The sequence below is a fragment of the Schistocerca gregaria genome, chromosome 7, assembly GCF_023897955.1.
Source record: "Schistocerca gregaria isolate iqSchGreg1 chromosome 7, iqSchGreg1.2, whole genome shotgun sequence".
Classification (NCBI taxonomy): Eukaryota; Metazoa; Arthropoda; class Insecta; order Orthoptera; family Acrididae; genus Schistocerca; species Schistocerca gregaria.
The window spans coordinates 436,527,538-436,552,570 of NC_064926.1; the positions used below are offsets into that span (position 1 = coordinate 436,527,538).

At 37.9% G+C, this 25,033-nt stretch overlaps 1 protein-coding gene across 2 annotated transcripts in view; it reads right to left on the reverse strand.

Annotated features, from left to right (window-relative positions):
- The window catches only part of LOC126282096 (FHIP family protein AGAP011705-like), a 218,678-nt gene that overhangs the window by 110,017 nt on the left and 83,628 nt on the right, over nt 1-25,033 (reverse strand). For both annotated transcript variants that reach the window (XM_049981554.1, XM_049981553.1), the window contains one exon: nt 10,420-10,665. In XM_049981554.1, coding sequence (XP_049837511.1) covers nt 10,420-10,665 — 246 coding nt within the window. The remainder of the gene's footprint in view (nt 1-10,419; nt 10,666-25,033) is intronic.

A 25,033-nucleotide genomic window follows, 5' to 3' on the forward strand; every position in this document is an offset into this window, starting at 1 on the left:
CGAGAAGAAGGAACTATGTTAGTCTCAAATCTATAGCTCACAGGGTTGTTGAGCTGACGGGTGACAGTCCTGAGGACATTTTATGACTAAGGGTGGAGGTGGCAGTAAGAATCGTTAACAATTAATGCCTCTAGAAATTATAAGACCATAACATTTTACTTATAAAGTTATCACAATACCATACCAACAGCCTTGGAATTAAAACCACCAATAGTAATCTAAAGTTAGAAACAAAATGTTGCACTGTAAATAAGACTAAGCTTTGCAACATAAAACTATAAGAAACTCTATGACAAGTAATATCTTTAAATTTTCTATTTGAACAAGTAAGAGACAATTGTTAAATATGCACAAGTAAATATAAATCATAACTTTTTAAATTTTACACTAATTTTGATGAATGTATTACATTAGAGGCACAACTTAACAGAAAGATATCTTAGCCTCTAAGATCTAGGTTATCTATAAGGAGAAGCAGCTAAACAATTACACTATAATCATATACGAACACAAATAACTTCCACTTACCAAGTACCAGGAAATGCACATATGACCGAACAGTGACAAAATACTTGCTTTCAAAAGCAATGCTATAATGCTATTTCACCTGACAAAAGAGCAAAAATGACTGGAGGAAATGGGATTACAAAGAACAAGAGTGAAGAAGTGAAGGAACATAACAAGATAGAACATGATTTCTCTCTCTCCTTTTTCTGCCCTACTTTAATTTCCAGATAAAAGTGTTTGCTCCAGTCCTTTCTTCTCTTTCATCAAATCAAGTAATCTCAAGTTTAGTTAGCAAGCAATTTTCGCCATAGTTTATTTTGCTGTTATTCACTAAATGCAAATTTTTCTATCTTTATTATGATGTACGATTTTTAAATTAGAATACTAGGAACTTAACAAGCAGCAATCTCTACCGCATACAGAATACTGTTACCAACATTTGCACAAATAATACAATTGATAAACAAAGGAATTCAACAAACATGAAGCCAAAACTTATCTAAACTCAGCGTGCAGTATGTTTAGCACACTGCACATGCAAACAGAATGTACTCATATCTCCAAAAAAAAGAGCTCTCCATGCAACACACTTTGCGAGATGGGAAACAGCTGGCCCCTACAAAGAAACTTAACTGAAAAAGTTTTCCTCCTGCTTCTAGAATCATCGACGCAAAGATTAGCCTCAACAAAATACTATTTGAAGTGATACACCTCTGACTGTTCAACTTGAAAACTACTTTATTCATTTATGGTTGACTTAAGGAGCAATCAAATAGGTCTTTAGGTTTTCCTGCATACTTTAGAATGACGCAAAATTTTGTAGACTTTATTCTTCATCAAAACAATCCTTCACTAACACTTCTTACTATTTCTTATCTATAATTTGATATTTTGAATTTTGTACTTGTAAAAGTTTCTTCAAGAGCACACGTCTTTAGTGTGCATGTAACAGAATTGAGGAGAGGGGTGGGGGGGTGGGGGGGGGGGAGGGGTGGAGAGGGGTGGAAAGCAACATCCAACATATTCATTTTTAGCTTAATACAGAAGGTGACTCATATGAAAAACTGCATATTTCAATAAACAATGATACATTCTAATGGATCTGTGACATGTCAACTATTAAGATTTGCATTCCATGGATAAGGTTAAGGTTTCAATGTATGGGTGCCTTACACTTCAAGTGAACCACACAAAACCAGCAGTTGACCATTTGTGTATTTCTGATTACTTATCACCAAATAGCTAATGAAAAACCTTCCCCACTCCCATTCAAGACAGTTACTAGAGACGTAATGACAAAGCATGGTGCAAATACACTATACTCCTGGTGAAAGTACGTTTTTTTCCATATTAAGTTTCCCTCAGAGCTAAAAAATTTTTCAATTCTGTAAATGGTGAAGGTTTTATACAACTGCAAAAACCTTCCTGGCACTTTAAGACATGAAACCCAGCCAAAAAAAAAAAAAGCACAGATTGGAAAGATCTTTGATGCGCGGCAGCATTTAGACTGCATGTTTTTGGCATTGTGACTGTACAAACTGAAATTCCACCAAAATACAGCGCAGTAGCTTCCAAAGCACTGAAATTGAGATTGTGATGCACTTTTGTAAGCCAATCATAGCTCATGTCACATGATCTCACCAGCCAATGACTGCAGATATTCATATCATAGGGCACGTGACTTAATCAGCCAATAGCAATATCATTGTTAAGTAGCATGAACACACAAATAGAACAAAGTTAAAGGTTTAAATTAATATACAAACAGCATAGCTACCAGAAAAGCTAAGCTTTCACACATGATACTGGTCTTAAGAAATTTTTTGCACTTTTTTTCCTGGGGGTGTGATTAGGCAGGGTCCTAAGAACACAACTTAAATTGCAGCAGCTGAATATTTCTGACAAGCACAATTATAAATTTCACTGCAGTGCACCAAACACTCCGCGGGTTACCTGGCTGACTATATGTTCCATCCATCCCTTCAACTTTCCATAGAACTACCGATTGCCGTGGTGAAATTTTTCAAGAACTCACTTTGCACCTTTTTTAAGGATAATTATACTTTTGCCATCATTAGCACATAATTTGTAATAAAAATGACTAAAATAAATATGAAAAACTAACCTTGAACTTCGTCTTGTTTAGAGTGTGTTATCCTTTAAGATACATCAAGCACAAAGTGGCAGGTCCACAGTGTTAAGTTTTGAATGAGAGCCTAATGCTCCATGATTTTAGGAATTCATTACACATTCTCGTACATAACATAATTCACCACATGTAAAGGAAATTTACTTTGGAAGTACTAATGCTTCTCAAACCATCATTCGGAATATTTTCTAGCGAGCTATTACAAATATAAATCGTTGTGACATCATGCTCATCCAAAAGAGGACCGCGAGAAAGACACATTGAAAGTAGTTTGTTGTTGCGAAGTATTGCATAACTTTAGACGCATTTTGCTGTTGTCAGACTTTTTTTTATCTTTGTGTTATTCTCTTGTTTATGTTTTATTACCGCAGCAGCAGGCTAAAGAAAAATTCTTTGTTAAGTGTTATCTGTTCTTACCAGTCATAATTACAAAAATTTCACTGAAAACTAAAACCTGCAAAATTCCCAAAAGTCTAAAAATTAGCAGGCTTTTCTTGTATTTCTTCTGGATGAAAACATTCCCTGGTTTTTTTCACAATTTCCATGTTGTCCTGAGGCATGTACACCCTGCTTTACATCCTGCAGACGTTTTCTACCTTTTCTCGATGACCTCTTCAATTCTACACCAGTAGATCTCTTCCCAGCATTGGTAGTTTCTAATCAATTAAAAAACCTCCAAAATTTGTTAGATTAGCTGATCAACTTCCAAATGAGATCTAGATTATTTCTTAATTCAACAAACGATTGTACTGAGGAAGAATTCAAGCAACCATGCAGAAACACATGCACATACATAACGAGTTCGTAAAATGAAGTAGCAGCTTCTAAAGCATTCATGAAGAATTTGTTGATATCCTTAGAACAGCCAGATTATGGGACCCACAGGATTTCAGATAAGAGAAAAGTCTCCTCTGAGAAAGAGACCACTTAGTAATTGCTCAAATATATATTTTAAAGTGATTTCAGTGAAACTATATTAAATCCATACACACAGTTCTTCCATGTCATTCCCCAGCCCCCTGCCCCTAGGTCTCCGTTCTGACCTATGGTCCTACAATCTTGAGAGTCACTGTTATCATCTGAGAGCCATCAACAAGTAGGAGCACAAAGTAAAACTGTTATCTCTAAATGTTTATATTTAATTGTAAATTTTGTTACAACATTATCATTCTCTAAATACTTTTTTAGCACCTATTACATTATAAACACACACAGCCAAAAATAAACTACAGTATAAACCATTCAGTTCAAGCACTCTACACAGTAGCCAGACATGTTGTTGCTTAGTTTTCATCAACCATGCAGACAGTTTCCAATTCATATCAAAACCCAGCAGTTCAGGTAACAACGGAGTTCCAACAAAGAGTGATGTCACTAACAAAAACACTAGACACAAACAAAAAAATATACAATGACTGTCAGCTATCATACACGCACTATAAAGTAAACTGAGACCCCCCATCACAGGACACTGAAAAAACAATGGAAGATTATCGGAGCATGCTGATAATCACGCCTGTTTTTTCACGAAAAAGATATACTTGCATGTTACTCAAAACAGGATATAGTTGCCAATAATACTTCACATTCAAATAACCTCAAGCATAAAGTAACCTTCAGAACACAATATTCATCTTCAGAAAGCATCTCTTTGTCACACCACAGTGTTACTGAACACTGAAAACAATTTCCCTTGCAAGAACGGACGCAGCAAACTGAAAAGCATTGGGAGTGCTTACAGGAAAGTAATGTTTCTTCCTCTTGTTTGTACATCCATTTACAGAGACAAAGAAATGGCAGCATTTTATTGCAAAAAAGTACAACTGTGGCTTTTCTGCACACTATACCAAAACTAATACCGCAGTAAACTTACTCATCCTAAATTAAAGAACACAGTATCAACATATATGTTTTACTAAGAAGTTATGATGATGATAACTCCAGGATCTGGACAACAAATCTGGATCTCTACTGCCCATATTAAAATACTTGTGAGAAAAGTATGTTTCGGAATGAATAAAAGTTAAACATATACACAGTAAAGCAAATATGTATAAAATACCTCCCTAAAACACACACAAAACATCAAAAACTTAGATTAGGTTAGTTCTTCTAACTTTTATAAAATAAGTACAGAATTTGTTACAGAACAGACAAAAATACTGCATGAGATATGCATGGCTATCTGACCACTAAACTAAAAATGAATGAACCAGCCACTCTCCAATACAGTAATTCCTCCAACTGCAAAGTATAGCCAGAAGTCTTGGAAAATCACAAAATAATAGAACACAGACCACTATCTAGTATTCCATGAATATTATGTACTGAAAGGCAAATTTAACAGGCATGAGTAACAAGTGGGTTCTTCTACTTCATACAGATAGGACACAGTGACAGTGGCCTCTATCTCTACAACCAGAACTAAGAATGCGATAGATGGACAGTTCATACTGAATATAACTTTTGGTTATTTCCACTGGAAAACAGGCAAACAGCCAGACGGCAAAATACACTACTGCTCATTAATTTCAATACACCCAATAAATGATATCTGCTCTGTAGATAAGGTCTAATACCATGGGTACAGTTGAGGAAGCAAAGTAATAGTACAACAGTTGTACACATCATGATTTTTATTTGTGGTCATCGAGATACAACAGTATCCAACAAACAATGTTGTGTACATAAACATTACGTACCTATCTGATATGTATATTTACCTGTTTGCCAACGGACACTACATTTGGTGCACCTGTGTTGTTCCCTGTAGTGATGTGATGTCCACAGTGAATGGCAAGCACTGCTACGAAATGTAAAATGTGATTCCTGCATGTCAGTTCCTTCGTGACACTGCAGTGTGTGCATCGCTAATATGGCTCCATGAGTGGAGATATCCATAGAAAAACGTGCTGCAGTTGTAGCACTTAGTCAAGCAGGTTTATCTATTCGGCAAATTGTGAAACAGTGTAGGGTGTCTATAGGGGGGAGTGCAATACACTCTTCACCACCAGAAGACAGCAGTTAGATATAATGACATACCACGACGACCAGGACGGCCTCATAAAACAACTAAAAGTGATGATAAATATATCAGAATTACCAGTAAGAGAAAAAGACTCAAATCAGTGCCCCCAATTCATGCAGAACTGATAGAAATGAACAGGACAACAATATCTGCTCCAACAGTAAAAAAGGAAACTGACTGAAGCCGGCTTGAAAGGATGTGTAACTGCAAGAAAACTCCTGCTTAGACCCATAAATAAACAGAAGAGACTTTAATGGGCTAGAAAACATTGCAGTTGGACATTGGAAGAGTGGACGAAGGTGTTATTCACCGATAAATCAAAATTCAAGATTTTTGGAACCAGAAGTAGAATATTGGTTTGCCAATTTTTAGGGGAAAGGGTAGCCCAGCAGTGTCTTCTACCTACAGTTAAACATAGAGGAGGTTCTATTACAGTTTGGGGATGTTTTGCCAGGGATAGAGTTGGCGACACTGTGAAAATAGTAGGATGTATGGATCAGAAGCAGTACCAACGCATACTTCAGTATGATGCAATACAGAGTGGATTGCACTTAATAGAGAAAGGGTTCACCTCACAACAGGATAACGACCCAAAACATCGGTCCATGTACTGTACGAACTACATTGCATCAAAGGAAAAACAGAAACTACTGAATGATATGGTACGGCCGTCCCAAAGCTCCGATTGTAATCCCATTGAAATGGTCTGGGATGAAGTGGACAGACGTATAAGGGAAGTTACTATATCCAGCAAGAAACATCTCTGGAATACAGTTACCAGTGTGTGGAATCGTACAGATTTAAGATACCTACAAAAACTGATTGACTGCATGCCTCAAGTTTGTGAGGCGGTCATTAAATCCAAAGGAGGATGCTCTGATGAAAGTAAAATATAATGATTGTGATTGTATTATGTGTGTGGAAGTTAATATAATTATATTTTGTAAGAATTAACATTTGATTTGTGTTGTAAATCTGAAATACCAGGGAGTATTGAAATTAATGAGAAGTAGTGTAAATATCAATATTCCTTAGTTGCTAAGTCACTTTCTCTATTTCCCTCAATTCCAATGTGAAATTGTATCTAACAGAATGACATCTCTTATTTTTGAAGCAGAAGAAGGGAATCATAAGTCATTGCAATCAGTTTCCCTGCATGTGGAGGGCACAAGGAAATTGAGCAAACAAGAAAAAGTTTGCCTGTCACACCTAATCTGTTGCCAAGTCTTCATAATACATTTCATTCTGCACTATAAATGGCTCTAACAGGCAGCACCTGAAAACATGCTCAAGGAAAATTGCTGAGCAACCATGAAGGTCCTGTCCCATTGTTTACACCCATAAAATGTAATAACATTGTGGTACTTGCCTATAATACAATAAAATATGGTTTAAAAATTGTGCAGAGAATGTTTTCTTTTTTAATATGTTAAATCTAGAATAACTTTGCTCCTCTTAAGAAGCCAAGGTGGTTTTAAAATATGGAGAACTTTTAGGATCCAAGTTTACAGATGGTCTGGCAACCAGGTAAGCTTCCCATTGCAAGATTCTCAGAAATCTCAGCGGGTTTCTGAAATTTAAAATAATGTCTCTCATCGTGATTTCGGAATGAATAAAAATATGAAACTGTCAGTTAAAGAGAACTCATACTGATTTCTCAGCAGAATATTTAAAATTAGTACATCCAGTCCACTCCTCCACCATCTAGTTCAAGCTGTTGTATGCCTGTGAATGCCATTACATAATACGGATGTACATATGTTATAAATGTTTCATGGGCTTGGAGTTGTCAGCTTCACTGAAAAAGGAGAGTTCTCTCCCCATGGTGTTTGCACATAGCATTATCCACTTTGCCAATTAGTAAATGTGTCAGGCAGTGAGGCAGCAAAGCCCAGCAAGAGGGGGGGGGGGGGGGGGGGGGAGTGCCAATAATGGTTTAGCAAATCAGACTCACAAAAATAAATTCCTGGTTCATGTCATAGTCTCCTCTCTTCTGAATTTCTGGAACACCAATTTTCATACATTTTTCTGCCTTTCGTCACAAATAACATGTTATTCTGGCCCTAGTAGAGACTGTTATTATCTGCTCAAGTGCCCTCCCTAAGATTATTAGTGATTCTCTTCTACCCCCACAGTTTGTTCCATTTCACCTATATGTCTAAAAGAACCAAACTAGGCACTTTCCAACAATTCCCAGACATGGTGACACCTTACTGCAAGGGGTATATATCAAACCTGACTTGAATTTCAACTCACAGCATCTATTTCCTTATATCTGCTCACATTAAAAGTACTTCTAGGATGCAGAGGAACCCAGAAGGTATCAAGGGAGGAATGTTGGCAGAAAACAAATTTGTGACCATTTTGTGGAACTATATATGTTTTAATTGTTGAAAGCAAGCATTACAGACAAGGTAGGCATCATCCATTCATTAGCATATAGTACACTTCAAATATGGTTTTTATTTTATCTCTGAGATCTGAGCAATTAAGCCAAAATTCCCCATTCCCTATGAGACATAATTTTCCTCCACAGCACAGAGCAATGATAGACATGGTATCCCCAGAGGTTCCAATAATAAAAAACACTACTGGTACTAACCAACCACAGCTCAGAAACGCTAGTGCTTTTAAAATGTACACCTAACCAAGATTAAATAAGTTTCACAGGTGCTTGCCAATTGACAACCCATAGCTTATACAATGGTACAAAGATGGCCCTCCAAAATCAAATAAGGCTTAATGAAGGCAAGGAAACAGTACCAGAAGTGTCCATATCACTTTTCATTATGTCTATCCACTATCCAATACATACTCTGTACAGTAGAGGTGGTGGTGGTCACACCACATCCCATTATCTGTTTAGTGCTCAGGATATACTGATGTTTTAGTATTGAATGATTTTACTTTCACACATAATTCTTCTTTCTAATAAACAATTATTTTTGTCAAATATGAATGCAGGAATAAATTTTATAAATTCTGGAAATGAACTGTTACAATTTGTCACAATTTATACATGGAAATAAATTTATGGCCTAACCAACAGGAAGTATTCACATCTGCAACACTCTATTCAAGGTAAAGACTTCAGCCGTCACTTAACCTTGAACATGCAAAACATTTTAAATATTTAACTGAAAATTAGTTGTTAATCATTCTATGGTTCACATTCATTTAAACATTTCTCTATTTGTTCCTCAAGTGACACTGATGCCAATTCATACTTAAAATTATGTTTACTGTCTATCATACCCTTTAATTCAGTGGGGAAATCAACATACATCTTCACTGCCTCATAATTCGCTATTTGGACTATCATAGTAATGTCAATCTTAGTGTCAAGTGTGACGTGATTGTGTAAACTTTGTCAACAACATGCCAGTTACAATCTGAATGAGAGACCATTGTAGGATCCCCACCCCCACCCTCGTGCAAAAAAAATCAGGGCAACAGTTTTAGAATCTCTGTATTGTGAGCACTAAGAAATATCAAAAGATAATTGTTGTATGCTTATTTTCAATGGCTGAAGTGGCATACCGACTTCTATAGCTTTCAAACATCTTGCGTTGACACCCAAAAGGGATCAGACCTCACCAAGCAATAAGTTTCATTTGAGCAAGGGGAATTCTGACAATAACATAATTCTAGTGGAAATGAGTGCTATTTTTGGAGAGGTTGGATCTGATTTTGAAATATCCAGAGTTGCGAGGGCTCATTCCATAATTCTTCATTTGCATGAAGTGACCAGGACATAGCACAAAACATGATTTGAATTAGTGCCAAATTTTGGTAATTACAGATTTGTCCTATTACAGATGTGCTAGTTCATTTGTAAGATAATGTAAGTATAAGTTTTAATTTTTTATTTAAAGATCTCTTTTTCTCTGAAAAAGTTGTTTTAATAATGTGCATCTGACTTATTAGTGTACATAAGTTTGTTACTTATCAGTGAAGAAATTTCTATACTCAATAGAGCATGCTTAATAGTAAGTTTTAAAGTTCTACAGTTTATTTTTAAAGTGGATGGCAATTTTCATCTGATACCTTCAAAAAAGAATGGCATTAGAAAGTTGAAGTTATAAATCATAGAGATGATTTTTACTCCAAGTGTTATGTATTATTTTTTTTATTGTTTATAAAACTCGGCTATTTGCTAAAGACAAACTTCACAATGAAATGAATGAATTGTGAGAGTTATTATACTTTGTTAATTCAAAGGTTGTCTATTGGAAATTTAAGAAAATGTACCAAATTTTATCCTATAATGTATGATATTAATGAATAAAAATATGCTGTGTATGCAAATTTTTTGAATTTTTGCCCCCGAATTAAATACAGAAGGTATTAAGGGTAGAAAGAGTACAATTTAAGTCTTTTAGGATATCTGTAACATGTGGCTTCCAAACTCTTTTTCTCTATACAAATGCCAATAAACGCTGTACATTCAATCTTATACATAGTTTTTGTTCTTTGTTCTAGCAGTATTGATGACATTAAATCTCATCTTACACACTATATTAAGTTTTTTTCATTGAACACTTCTGGATATCACACAGTTCTTTCCCTATTCATTTTGACTATTTCAGATCACTTAAAAAAAGAGATACAAGAAATTAAATAATTCTCAAAAGATATAAATGTAAGCTACAGCAGGATCATCAATTCTAGTAAAATGTAATCCTTACTCTGAGCCCAGCCATATAAATTACAGCTGGGTTCAAGCAACCCTTACCTGTAATAATGCAGGACCTAGAACAGGTACAAGGAAACCTTGCTGTAAGAATTCAAGGAGTTGTGCTCCTACTGATGGGTGAGCAACTTGTACAACAGCATTACAGAATTCAACTGAATTGAGGAATGCCGACAGCTCTGACAAGGCATCAACATCGTCAGGCGTTAGACGATGCCAGTCATCAGTTGCAACCAGCAATTTACGTGGCAGGCGTGAGTACAAGCCACTGAGACCTGTTGCCAGCACCTGAGGGAAATCACAGATTTACACTAATTGTTAGTATTTATTTAGTTTGTTGCAGTTTTTGACATGTGGCACTAACACACAAAATCCCCTCTACTATAAATGGAACAACATTTGACATGTTTTGAAGGTACTTATTTAGCTAACTATCTCAATATAACATAACGAAAATGTAGTGTGGTTTGCAATGAACACTGTTGCTTTCTTGTTACTGGAACAATCACTGTAGTGTGCAAAATAATTTCTCGATACGTACGTGTACAACTGTGAAAACTGTTATTCCCATTAAGCAATTTTTGTGACACTGAAATCATTATATTCTGAAATTGGAGACTGCCCTATTTATCAGCAATAACACAGCAGCACACACCCTTAGGCATATTTCTAATGATATAAGAAATATCACAGAGTTGTAGAAATGCTCTTTGATATACAGACTCTCAATCGTTTTAGCTTAGAGATAAGTCCCTTGTCTGTAATAGTTATCTCTTAACAGTAACTGGTTTTGTGCGATACACGTGTTTTTAGTGAACTTGTAAAGAAGACACAGCCAGATGAATTCACATTAGATATTCCTTTCCAAGTAAGTCATCTTAATGGCCTTTCCCAGCAAGCCATCTTAATGGGTCCTTTCCCAGCAAGCCATCTTAATGGGTAAGTTTAATGATTTTCAAAATATAGCCTATGGCATAGACATATGGTTTTATTTTGTAAGTTAAGGTATTTTTATATTACTAAACAATGAATTTTGATCATTCTTTGTTTTGCTATTGTTTTAGATAATTTGATAATTTCTCATCATGCTGAAGAGGACACACACATTTATGGATAAACTCTGAGAAAAATATACAAGCTTATGTCCCAGTACAGAACTATGGAGAGCAGAATGTATGGTTTGTTGCCCAGGGACCTAAGTATTAATATCATATAATGGCACCAGCATCTTGGAAGTCCACCTGAAGACAAAGAAATATATATATGTAAATTGAACATGGAAGGAGAGGGGGAGGGGGATGGAGAAAAGATAGGAAAGGAAAGATGTCAGCTGCATTGGGACATTTTGCAGAGTCAGTGGCAAGAAGTGAAAATGTGTTCCGCACCAGGATTTAAACCCAGGATCTCCTCCTTACTAGATAGGTGCATTAACCACTGAGCCATTCAGGAGACAGTGTTATTGCAACTGTGTGGACTATCACGGTACACCTCACGGCTGATACACATTCCCACAAAGCACCACCTATCCGCAAGTCCCTGTCCATTTCCTCCAATCTTGCTACTCTGAGATTCCCGCAGCACATAGGACATACTTGTGCAATTGCACTCAAGAAGATGGATGCATTGCCCATCTGTTGTTGTGGTCTTCAGTCCTGAGACTGGTTTGATACAGCTCTCCATGCTACTCTATCCTGTGCAGGGCTGCTTCATCTTCCAGTACCTAGTGCAACCTATATCCTTCTGAATCTGCTTAGTGTATTCATCTCTTGGTCTCCCTCTACGATTTTTACCCTCCACGCTGCCCTCCAATACTAAACTGGTGTTCCCTTGATGCCTCAGAACATGTCCTACAAACCGATCCCTTCTTCCAGTCTAGTTGTGCCACAGACTTCTTCCCAATCCTATTTGATACCTCCTCATTAGTTATGTGATCTACCCATCTAATCTTCAGCATTCTTCTGTAGCACCACATTTCGAAAGCTTCTCTTCTCTTCTTGTCTAAACTATTTATCGTCCATGTTTCACTTCCATACATGGCTACACTCCAAACAAATACTTCCTGACACTTAAATCTATGCTCGATGTTAACAAATTTCTCTTCTTCAGAAACGCTTTCCTTGCCATTGCCAGTCTACATTTTATATCCCCTCTACTTCGACCATCACCAATTATTTTGCTCCCCATATAGCAAAACTCCTTTACTACTTTAAGTGTCATTTCCTAATCTAATTCCCTCAGCATTACCCAACTTAATTCAACTACATTCCATTATCCTCGTTTTGCTTTTGTTGATGTTCATCTTATATCCTCCTTTCAAGACACTATCCATTCGGTTCAACTGCTCTTCCAAGTCCTTTGCTGTCTCTGACATAATTACAATGTCATCGGCGAACCTCAAAGTTTTTATTTCTTCTCCATGGATTTTAATACCTACTCCGAATTTTTCTTTTGTTTCCTTCACTGCTCGATCAATATACAGGTTGAATAACATCGGGGAGAGACTACAACCCTGTCTCACTCCCTTCCCAACCACTGATTCCCCTCGACTCTTATAACTGCCATCTGCTTTCTGTACAAATTGTAAATAGCCTTTCGCTCCCTGTATTTTACCCCTGCCACCTTTAGAATTTGAAAGAGAGTATTCCAGTCAACATTGTCAAAAGCTTTCTCTAAGTCTACAAATGCTAGAAATGTAGGTTTGCCTTTCCTTAATCTTTCTTCTAAGATAAGTCGTAAAGTCAGTATTGCCTCACGTGTTCCAGTATTTCTACAAAATCCAAACTGGTCTTCCCCGAGGTTGGCTTCTACTAGTTTTTCCATTCGTCTGTAAAGAATTCGTGTTAGTATTTTGCAGCTGTGGCTTATTAAACTGATAGTTTGGTAATTTTCACATCTGTCAACACCTGCTTTCTTTGGGATTGGAATGATTATATTCTTCTTGAAGTCTGAGGGTATTTCACCTGTTTTATACATCTTGCTCACCAGATGTTAGAGTTTTGTCAGGACTGGCTCTCACAAGGCCGTCAGTAGTTCCAATGGAATGTTGTCTACTCCGGGGGCCTTGTTTCGACTCAGGTCTTTCAGTGCTCTGTCAAACTCTTCACACAGTATCGTATCTCCCATTTCATCTTCATCTACATCCTCTTCTATTTCCATAATATTGTCCTCAAGTACATCGCCCTTGTATAGACCCTCTATATACTCCTTCCACCTTTCTGCTTTCCCTTCTTTGCTTAGAACTGGGTTTCCATCTGAGCTCTTGATGTTCATACAAGTGGTTCTCTCATCTCCAAAGGTCTCCTTAATTTTCCTGTAGGTAGTATCTATCTTACCCCTAGTGAGATAAGCCTCTACATCTTTACATTTGTCCTCTAGCCATCTCTGCTTAGCCATTTTGCACTTCCTGTCTATCTCATTTTTGAGACGTTTGTATTCCTTTTTGACTGCTTCATATATTGCAGTTTTATATTTTCTCCTCTCATCAATTAAATTCAATATTTCTTCTGTCACCCAAGGATTTCTACTAGCCTTCGTCTTTTTACCCACTTGATCCTCTGCTGCCTTCACTACTTCATCCCTCAAAGCTACCCATTCTTCTTCTACTGTATTTCTTTCCCCCCATTCCTGTCAATTGTTCCCTTATGCTCTCCCTGAAACTCTATATAACCCCTGGTTCTTTCAGTTTATCCAGGTCCCATCTAGGAGAATCAATTATATGAATGTGTGGTGTCTGAAAGAACAGACACCATGCAGAATGTCTGAAGTTTGCTGCAGGTAACTGTAACACAATGTTCGGCAGTATTAAAAGAGCTGATGGTAATAATGTTTTTTCTAGCCTCCAAAACACTTGACAAAGTATTGCTTGGAGTACGGTGTTCTGCTCATGTCCTTAAAAACTGCATTCAGCATGGAACTGACCTCCTTGAAATTGACTTACAAGGTTAAATGATGAAAATCCATAACCACTTTTCAATACTACTGTCTGTGGTGAGTTGCTAAAGAAATTTTATACCCAACTCTTTAGGGACGTATGGAGACATTTCCTGCTCTGAAATCCTTCTTCCTACCCCAAAACAAAACTCCAGCAATTTTCAAAAATTCTTTTATGGGTTCTAATAATGAGATACATTTGTGGCATATCCAGTCTTTAGTTGGCATTTTTCATAATTATATCAGCTTAGAAAAACCAGGTAAACACTCTTATTGATGTGATGCATATACCAGATTCCCCTTGGAATGCTCTTCAACTCAGAAAAAAAAAATATAATTTTAATCTCTGAGTCTGACAGAATGATTGGTTCAGATGAAAAACAAAGTTACGCACATGCATCAGAGGTGAAGGATTTTAAGTGCAATGTTGGAATCCTCTATGATGGACCTTAAGAATACCTAAATATGTGGAAGCAACAGTGCAACAGTTTACTGAATTTTGTTTTAAGTGGTTTGATTTTGCAGATGTATCATGGACTTACTTGGAAGAATCTATCAAATTTTTGTTGGATAAAAATTTTGAAATTGATAATGCAAATTGCTTTGAGCAACTTTAAGATTTAAAAAAGTCTGGAAAATATGAGCCAAGCTGGAAGAAATAGTACTGATTCACATAATAGTGAAGTAATTAAAATTGGGCAGCTCTTCTTTATAGTACCAGGCCATAATGAGATTGTGCTGAAAGCTGGTTGAACTTTCTACATGCACAGTGGACAATGAAAAGAAATAGACTGACAGAGGAACTCTTAACAGGGACTGCTGTAGTGAAACATAATTTTAGACATTTGAATTACAAAAACATATTTCAATGTTTTTGTCAACAAAGGGAACTTTAAAAAAAATTGATCCAATAAAAAATACACACAGAACATGGATCTCAAGTAATGTAGGTACACTGAAGAGCCAAAGAAACCGGTATACCTGCCTAATATCGTGCAAGGCACCCCGCAACCACACATAAGGGTCGCAACATGACGTGGCATGCACTCGACTAATGTCTGAAGTAGTGCTGGAGGGAATTGACACCATAAATCCTGCAGGGCTGTCCATAAATCCATAAGGGTACAAAGGGGTGGAGATCTCTTCTGATTAGCACGTTGCAAGGCATCCCAGATATGCTAAATAATGTTCATGTCTGGAGAATTTGGTGGCCAGTGCAGGTGTTTATCCTCAGAAGAGTGTTCCTGGAGCCACTCTGTAGCAATTCTGAATGTGTGGGGTGTTGCACTGTCCTGCTGGACTTGGCACAGTCCACTGCTGTCATGCTGGGTCCGTGGATTCATCAGGTCGTATCCACACCCATATATGTCCATTCGCTCAATACAATTTGAAATGAGACTCGTCTAACCAGGCAACATGTTTCCAATCATCAACAGTCCAATGTCGGTGTTGACAGGCCCATGTGAGGCGTAAAGCTTTGTGTTGTGCAGTCATCAAGTGTACACAAGTGGGTCTTTGGCTCCAAAAGCCCATATTCACGATGTTTCATTGAATAGTTTGCACCCTGTCACTTGTTGATGGCCCGCCATTGAAATCTGCAGCAATTTGCAGAATGGTTCCACTTCTATCATGCTGAACGATTCTCTTCATTCGTAGCTGCTGCCATTCTTGCAGGATCTTTTTCCGGTTGCAACGATGTCGGAGGTTTGATGTTTTGCTGGATGCCTGATATTCACGCTACACTTGTGAAATAGTCATATGGGAAAATTCCCACTTCATTGCTGCCTAGGAAATTCGGTATCCCATTGTTAGCACGTCCAAAGTAGCTTAAATCTTGATAACCTGTCATTGTAGCAGCAGTAACTGATCTAACAACTGCACCAGACACTTGTCATCTTATATAGCAGCAGCACCGTATTCTGCCTGTTTACATATATCTGCATTTGAGTACACATGCCTATCCAGTTTCTTTGGTGCTTTAGTGCACATGTGATGTGTGTAATATTTTTAATTTTATTTTTATTATTTCTTTTGCAATAAATTTAAAATATGGAAAGTGTCCTGCACTTTCATCTTAAAATACAGTGCCCTCATTTTTGCATCCCAAATGTGATAACTGTAGCTGTGCCATTTTGTTTCGACATTCTAAAGGCATGTCACAGTACAGTGGCACTGGGATTTCGAAAACATCTATCTGCAAAGAAATGAAAACTTTATTAGGTAACTTTATCTTTTCACAATAATAATTAAGACTTCATGACTCTTCTCTCATTTGGAAGGTCACCAATGAAAGCATAATCAGGGCGCCTACGTGGACAAAAGAAAAAAAAAGGAAAGAAAAAAACCCGGATTTTTCCCGGATAAAAACACAATTTCTCCCGAATGAAATTACGTATAAATCGGGTGAAAATACATTCGTGTTAAGCAACAGTATACTTTCCCTCAGAGCTGTAAAACCAATCAGTCCTTTGAATTGTGAACGTCTTATACCGACGGAGGGTGTCCCAGCACTTTAGGAAACAAGAGAAACAATGTGTTTGGAAACATGTTTGATGCGAGAAAATACGGACAGAGTTTATTTTCATATTGCAAAAGTATACACACAAATTCCACAAGTTACAGCACGGTAGCTTCTGAAGCTCTAAAATAGAGATTGTGTTGAGCGATGCACATTTTTCAGCCAGTCATAGCTCATGTCACGTGATCTCGCTAGCGAATGACGGCAGCGGCTGGTCCCAGTGGAGGTTCAAATCCTCCCTCAGGCACAGGTGTGTGTGTTTGTCCTTAGGGTAATTTAGATTAAGTAGTGTGTAAGCTAAGGGTCTGAGGACCTTAGCAGTTAAGTCCCATAAGATTTCACACATATTTGAACATTTGAACAATGACGGCAGTTATTCAGAGCACGGGGCCTACAAGAAAGACAGGCCGCGGCGCGTATGTTACGAAGGTAGGCTGAGCTCGCTCAACTCAGCAAAGTGCGTTTCTACACCGGTATGTACAAACAAGAATTGCATCATCTATTGGAATCCACTACTATTAGTCCTACAATGATAGGAAGTCCGTAGGCCTACTAACAGGCTCTAATTTGGCAATTAAAATCATGTCAAAATGATTATCAGTTCCGTAAGGCACCACATCTGTGAAATGAGAACTGTTACGAAGAAGAGACTAAATGCTATAAACGAGAGGTTATACCATTTCTATCGAGAATTGACTTTAAATTTTGTTGTACAAACAGCAATCAGGAAGACTTCATAATAACGGATTCCAGTACAAGATGCAATTCTTGTTAGTATGCATGCACCTGGTTGCGAGTTAACAGATTTAGAAATGGATTTTGCTCGCTGAGTTAAGGGAAAGAGCAAGCTCAGGTCGTTCTTCATGACGTATGCGCCACGGCCTATCTTTCTCGTGGGCCTCATTCAGTGCATATGACGTGTTATGTACTCAACCACTAGCAGCATCATTGTTAGGTAGCACGACCATACAAAGGCGAAAGGTTAATGGGCTAAAGTAATGATAAGTACACTATATCTTCACGAAAAGCTGAACTTTCACATATAATATTGGGCATTAACAATGTTTTGCTGTTTTTTCTTGGAGGGCATGGGTTAGGCAGGAGCCTAAGAATGCTTCGGAAACTAAACTGCTGTATTTGATGTATTTCATACATATACTTACGTATTACGCAATCATGCAGTTCAAATGCCAATGTGAATCAGAGATCTTTCCAAAACACGTTATTTTTTGCTGGATTTCCTTTACTAAATTATTCAGAAGTATAAAACCCCTAACCTTTCCATAAACTGTTTTCCAATAACACAATTTATTTAGTTTTTATTTCGTGATCATGGCTGCAGTGATTTAGGAGAACCTTTACAGAGTGAAGTGTATACTTAGCTGTAGTCGGTGTCATGTTTTCTAGCAGAGTGATGCAACAACATTTACACTGTTTTTATTCGAGACTCCGAATACACTGTACAACATTTAAACACCCACTGACATAAGGCTGTGAGCTCTCACAGCAAGGTCTAGAGAGCATTCTGCGTTCTGCCTGACTGGGACTGGAGTGGCAATGAAGGATGGGACAGAATAGGGGCAGTCACCACGGCGTCAGTTGATCAATGCAAAGCGATCCAGTGACTGGATGAAGTGGGAAGAGACATCACTGCGAGCTGAGATGGTGAGGTGAGGCGAAGTGAGGTGAGGTGACCAAGCCAGCAACGGATCACATGAAAGACGAGCCATCGCTTTCAGCAGCTAACATCGTTACACGCCTGCTCAAAATCCCAATACCGTGAAGTGCCATAATAATACAGCCACTGTGACCGTAATTAAATACAAATAAAGCAATTGCCGTTTATACATCCGATGCCAAAAAATATAACTTGGTATATGTAAAGAGAGAAAAAAACGTCGAGACAGTATCACAGGAAAATACTAGCTAGCAGATAAGTGGTAAACAAAAACATTACGTAAGTTGGTCAATAATTAAAGAAGAAAAGTCTGGAGTGAGAGTCTTGAAATACAAGTTTATTGAGCAGAGTAGCATGTTCTTCAGATGATCATAGACTACCGTGTAGCTAGCACGTTTCGGGTTGTTTTTGTGCTCTATCTTTGCAATAAGCATTTGCAAATACAGAAGCAGTTACTAGAGCACACTCAAGTTCTCCAGCCATCAGATCACACAAAACTTCAAGGGCACCCGTTCCGATCCCGTGGTCCAAATATACAGAGCTACTCTGGAATGGAAATCCTTAAATAGGTTTTACAAGGCATGTACAAACTCATTTATCATCCAGAGTGTTTCCTTTACTGCGGACTTGATTAGCAGAAAAATATGGAGAGGGGGCTTGCAAATACATCAAAGAACAACAAGAAAACATAACGTGAAGACAACAATAACAGCTGAACAGCGTTTATTACATTTCTAGGTATGGAGGGATACACAAAAAGCGACATTATCAATATACTGGATGTCAAGTAAAACCGTAACTGAAAATTAAGTGGGTAAATCATTCCTCTACAAGTAAATGAATATGTACGCTGGTACAGAATCTAGACTTTAAATTAATATCAGTATATGTACAACAGAAGGTCTACCAAGTCCTAAAGCACTTTGGAAATTTTACAAACAGTAGAGCGCCTCAGCTGTAAAGTAACTGGGAGGCCAAGTCGTTCGTAACCGGCAGACTTCATAACTTAGAAATCGTGGATGGAAGACGAGAGTAAGTAGCCAATAGCAGCCGATAGAGAGAGAGAGAGAGAGAGAGAGAGAGAGAGAGAGAGAGAGAGAGAGAGAGAGAGAGAGGGGGGGGGGGGGGGGGTGAGCGTGGTGGCCTTAATATCTTTCGTCTTTGTAATTGAAATGCTGTACTGTACATGTAAAATTGGCTAGAAACTTGTAACAGATTACTGGAGTAAGACTGGTTGACAAGACTTGTCACTCATAGTTTCCTAAAGGGTCAACAAACACAGCGCTACTAATAATATCATAATTAACGCTGATTGTTGCTTGGCAGAGACAGTGTTGTCACACTTGCCTCGTTTTTATTTCAAATCACAGTCAAGTCAGTAGTAAGTGTGCTCGGCTCACCTGTTGAATTCAGTTCTGCGCTAGTGCAGGGCAGAGTTTTATAAACTGACAAGGTAGGTAACACTCATTTTGTCATATTGCATTATGTGTAACAACGAGGCGCAGCCTTATTTATATCCATAGGTTCTCTTTCTCCAATAAAGGTTGCCCACCAACAAGCACTACGACTGCACCATGTCGATTGGTTTTCAAGGTAGCTGGCTTTCAGATCCAGCATTCAAGGATTGGTTGGTTGGTGAAAGTACCACAGACCTTTATAGTGCTAAATGTGGATTATGTCCAGAGACCCTCATTAACATCCGTACTATGGGAAGATCAGCTCTTACAAGTCACATGACTAAATCCAAGAAGCATGTCACGACAGCAGCTGCCATGAGAAACATAGCAAGTTCGTACGTCTACACCCGACCGACGGCGTCCACTTCAACCCAGCAGACAGATTCTACTTCCACTACCACATCTGCGGATTCAGCTGGGATAAGTGACGTTGGCCGCTAGATTTGTTGTGCCTCCGCAGAAGGATCTCACTGCAATGTCAAAACCCGGGCATAAACTGAGATGAATTGATCGCATGACAATAAAGGACGAAGAAACAAAGGTGGAAATACTGTGGTGTTTGGAGTGCATTGTTTCACACAAGTCACTGTGTAGTTCTGCGAATGACGTGTTGCTTTTCCCCGCAATGTTCCCTGACAGTGAAGTGGCCAAGAGCATGCTTTTACAAAAGGACAAAATCGGTTATGTCATGCAATATGAACTAACTCCCTTCGAGTCTGAAAATAAATCTGATCTTGTAAACGCATGAAGGACTGTTGTTTGTTTTGACAAATTCTTGAACAAGGTGTGCAAAAGAATCCAGATGGACATTTTAGTGTGTTATTGGGACATTTAAAAAAAAAAAAAAGAATCTAGTGTGCACCCTTTACTACGCATCCGCTTTTCTAGGCAGTTCGACGGCAGTTAAGCTATTCGAGTCCTTGAAGAAAAAATTTCCCGCCGAAGCAATAAAAAAACTTTTACAAGTGTCGATGGATGGCCCTAATGTCAAATTCGCGTTCTTAAGGGAACTTAAAATTTTTTGAAAGAAATTGAAGCAGCAGACACCGTTTTACTAGAAATTGGAACACGTGGGCTTCGCATTGTTCACGGCGCCTTCAAGTCCGCAATTCAGGAAACACAATGGATGATAATTCAGTTTTTACGTGCCTTGTACAATCTTTTTATGGATGTCCTTAGCAGAAGGGCTCTGTATATTTCGACAATGGAATTGGAACTGTTTCGCTTAAAGTTTTGCGCAATCCAATGGCTGGAGAATGTGGAAGTTGCTGAGCGAGCTCTAGTAATGCTTCCGTTTCGGCGAATATTTGTTGGAAAACTGGAAGAAAAAAACAAACCAAAATTTGCCAGCTATAAAGTAGTGGAGGATCACCTCAAGGACAAGCTACTCGGACCAAAAATTGCATTTTTCAAGACTCTTGCTGGAGACTTGACACCTTTTGCTAAAGGATTTCCAATCCGATTGGACACTAGCACCATTTCTCCACTCTGCTTTGGCAGAGATAATGGAGACAGCGATGACACGGTTTGTCCAGCCAACGAAGATCTCGCCTTCAGTTAATTTGGACAAAGAATCCAATCTTTTGGGTGTGAACAATTTCAAGATTGGGTTCACTGTCAAGAATGAGTTCAGAAAGTGCAGGTCTCTCACAGCCCTTGAATCGCTAAGTTCTGGAACGAATGCAGACGAGGAATGATCAAGCTCGTGTCAAAGTTGATGGAGAAATCTCCCCTACACTTTAGGTTGACAAAAGCTGTAAGCTGCTTTTATCCCACAATAGCGTGCAGGGAGGCTGGTCCCAAATGATTTCATTCCTTTCTACAGGTTTTGGTGGAGAGCAATTGGATGGACGGTGGATGTGCCGATAAAGCAGAAGCGCAATACGCTTCTGTTGTAAAGAAGAACTGCAAAACAAAATTCAAAACATTCAACAAAAAGGAGAAACGGCTGGATGAGTTCTGGATGAAATGTCTCAACAACCAGAATGCAATGTGCCACGAGCTGCAGAAGCAATGGAAATTGCGCTCACTTTGTCGCACAGTCAAGCAGCTGCGGAGCGAGGATTCCCGGTGAACAAAGACTGCCTCTTCGAGAATATGAGGGAACAATTTGTAGTGAGCAGATGACTGGTGTACAACGCAGTCCAGACACACAGCGGAGTCCAAGGAGTGCCTATAACCAAGACCCTTACACTCTGTAAGGAACTCACAAGATCGATATGCTGAACACCTCAAAAATCGAAACGATGAGACATGCAGGAAAAAGGATCATGTGCCTAAAAGGAAGACTGTTGACGCAGAAATAAGGCAGATTAAAAAGAAGAATGCAAAACTTGAGGGGACCATTCAAAACGCTCAGATAGAGCGAGAATCTATTACAGAACGAATCAATGCTCTCGCACACAGCTCCAAGTGAGCTATTCTCCAAAGTCAATTCCTAAATTACAGTATTTGTTGTTAAACATGGTACTTCCTTCTAAATTATTTGTTGTATTGTCTAATAATAATTAAAATGTTCTTTAATAAAATGTTTTTAAAACAAATGAATATGATAGCGTTATTTATTTTAAAATGCTAACTCCCATAGATGTTTAAATATACATTTCAAACAATAACCTTCGTGGTTAAAAAATATTTGAAAAATATACCTAATTTAAGAAATTAAGGCCGGCCGGAGTGGCCAAGCGGTTCTAGGAGCTTCAGTCTGGAACCGCGCGACCGCTACGGTCGCAGGTTCGAATCCTGCCTCGGGCATGGATGTGTGTGATGTCCTAGGTTAGTTAGGTTTAAGTAGTTCATAGTTCTAGGGGACTGATGACAGAGCCATTTGAACCATTTAAGAAATTAAGTATTAAAATAAAGACCAGAGGTAAAATTTAGCAACACAAAAATCTGAAAAGAAAAGACTGTAAAATGTGCAAAATATTTTACGGAAATTATTATTCTAAAACGAAAGAAAGTAATTAAAGGTCTTCAACAACAATTAAACTGCAAGCTTTTGTATTTAAATAAAAACAATAATGAAATCAGAAAAGCTGAGGAATAGAAGAGGTAAAATACATACTTGTCCTTACTGAAAGCAAATTTTAGAGCGGGGAATATAGTATCTGCGCTTGACACAGGTTTTCGCTCTAAAACTGGACTAATATTGTACGAGAGCAAGGTACGGATGTCCTGCTACCTATCGCTTGACTGGTGCTGCCTCCTGTTGTCCATTTATAGGATTAGTTAGAAAGAAGTATTAGCGAACGTTAGAGCTGTTCGGAGACGGAGATAGAATTCACCGGCAAAAAAAGTAGAAAAGAAGCAAACTGGTATTGCTCTGCATGCCAGAACACTTGTTGTATTAGAAGAAGAGTAGATTGCTACTCACCGTAAATATGAGATTTTGAGTAGCAAACAGGCACACTATCTCATTTACAAATAATAGTCTGTTACACATTTAGCTTCGGTGCAAAGCCTCCTTCAGAAGAGAAAAAACACACACAATCATATAAGCTGGCAAACCTTACGCACAAGCGACTGCTATCTCCAGCAGCTCCAATTGGAAATTCCAGTCATAGTTGCCATTTTACATGACTGCTTTCTCCCGCAGCTCCGACCAGAATTTCTGGTCAGAGCTGCTAGAGATAGGGTTGTGTGAGTGAGCTGTGCCTGCTTGTGTGAATGTATTTTGTTTTGTTTTCTGAAGAAGGCTTTGGCCAAAAGCTAAATGTGTAACAGATTTTTTATTGTGCCTGCAACTCAAGTTGTCATCTGTATAGTAAGTAGCAATCTATCCTTTTCCCTTATATTGTTGATATTCCAACTTGGATTTTGCATTGTTTGAAAAACTGTAACTGTGTTCAAGATATATGTAAACAGAAAAACTTTAGTGGAACAGTAGGATACTAAAGTGAGCTGCTGGAGAAAAATAGTTTCACTCTAACCAGAGACATAAAGCCTATGAAAATTATCAGAAAATTTTTTGAGAATTCATAAATTCCACTTTTCAGCCAATCAACAGACTATTTTTGGTACTGACAGTAGCACTTGAATGTGAAATGAAAATCCAACCATATATTAGTGTGTAGTTACAATCTATATGAATTATATTAAACAATGATAAAAGATTTGTAAACAAATAAAAGATCGAACAGTGATTGTTCAACTTGTGGTGTATTTGAGAGAGCAATCTCTATTGTCAGATGGTACATTTTGATTATTTCATTTGTACCACAAAGCACACCCTAACAATGTCTGTCTACACTGTTCTCATTGTGTCAAATATGTTATATATTTATAGCCATAGCCTGCCAATCACGGTTATGTCTGATATGACAGTCATGCTTTAACATTGTCTGTCAAATAAGCATAAATGAACTACACAATTCAATAGCCATGCTTATAAATTTTCTGTGAGATACAGCTCAATACAAGAGTGGTGAGAAAATGTAAAATCAATCATTCGAAAAAAATAACTCAGTTAATACAGTAATTGATTGCATCATCAATAATTTCCTGTTTAGTATTGTTAACTGACATGTGGCAAAAAGCAGATGAAATTTTGGGAGAAGTTTCTATTAGAAACTAATGAAACTGGAACTATGACAGGCAGATATTATAGCTATGCACAAATAAACTGATACGACAGTGAAAACATTATTTAATGACACTATGTGGTTTTCAGGAAATGTATAGAAAGATAAAACCTTATCATGAAGTTGTATTGTCAAAAAATTAGTCTTAATTAACACATTCAACTGAGTCGGAACCCCAAATACTGTAAAAGATTTAATTCCTCTGTTAACTTCTCTTCCACTTTAGCTGTTTTCCACCATGTACGTGACGAAGCCTCTACCACACACTCCAATTTCACTCTCTTCTTTATTAGCAAGCACCATTGTGACCTGGCAGCTTTCTTAATGCCATCAAGTCAGTTCTTCTATAACATTCTTCTATTACATTATGATTCCATTTTTAAGAGGGGTCTTGCCTCACCATAAAACTGGACTTTTGACATTTCAGAGTGGCTGCTCTTTCAAAGATGACTGTAACTGTAAATTTTTTTTAAGACACCACCTACATTCTGAT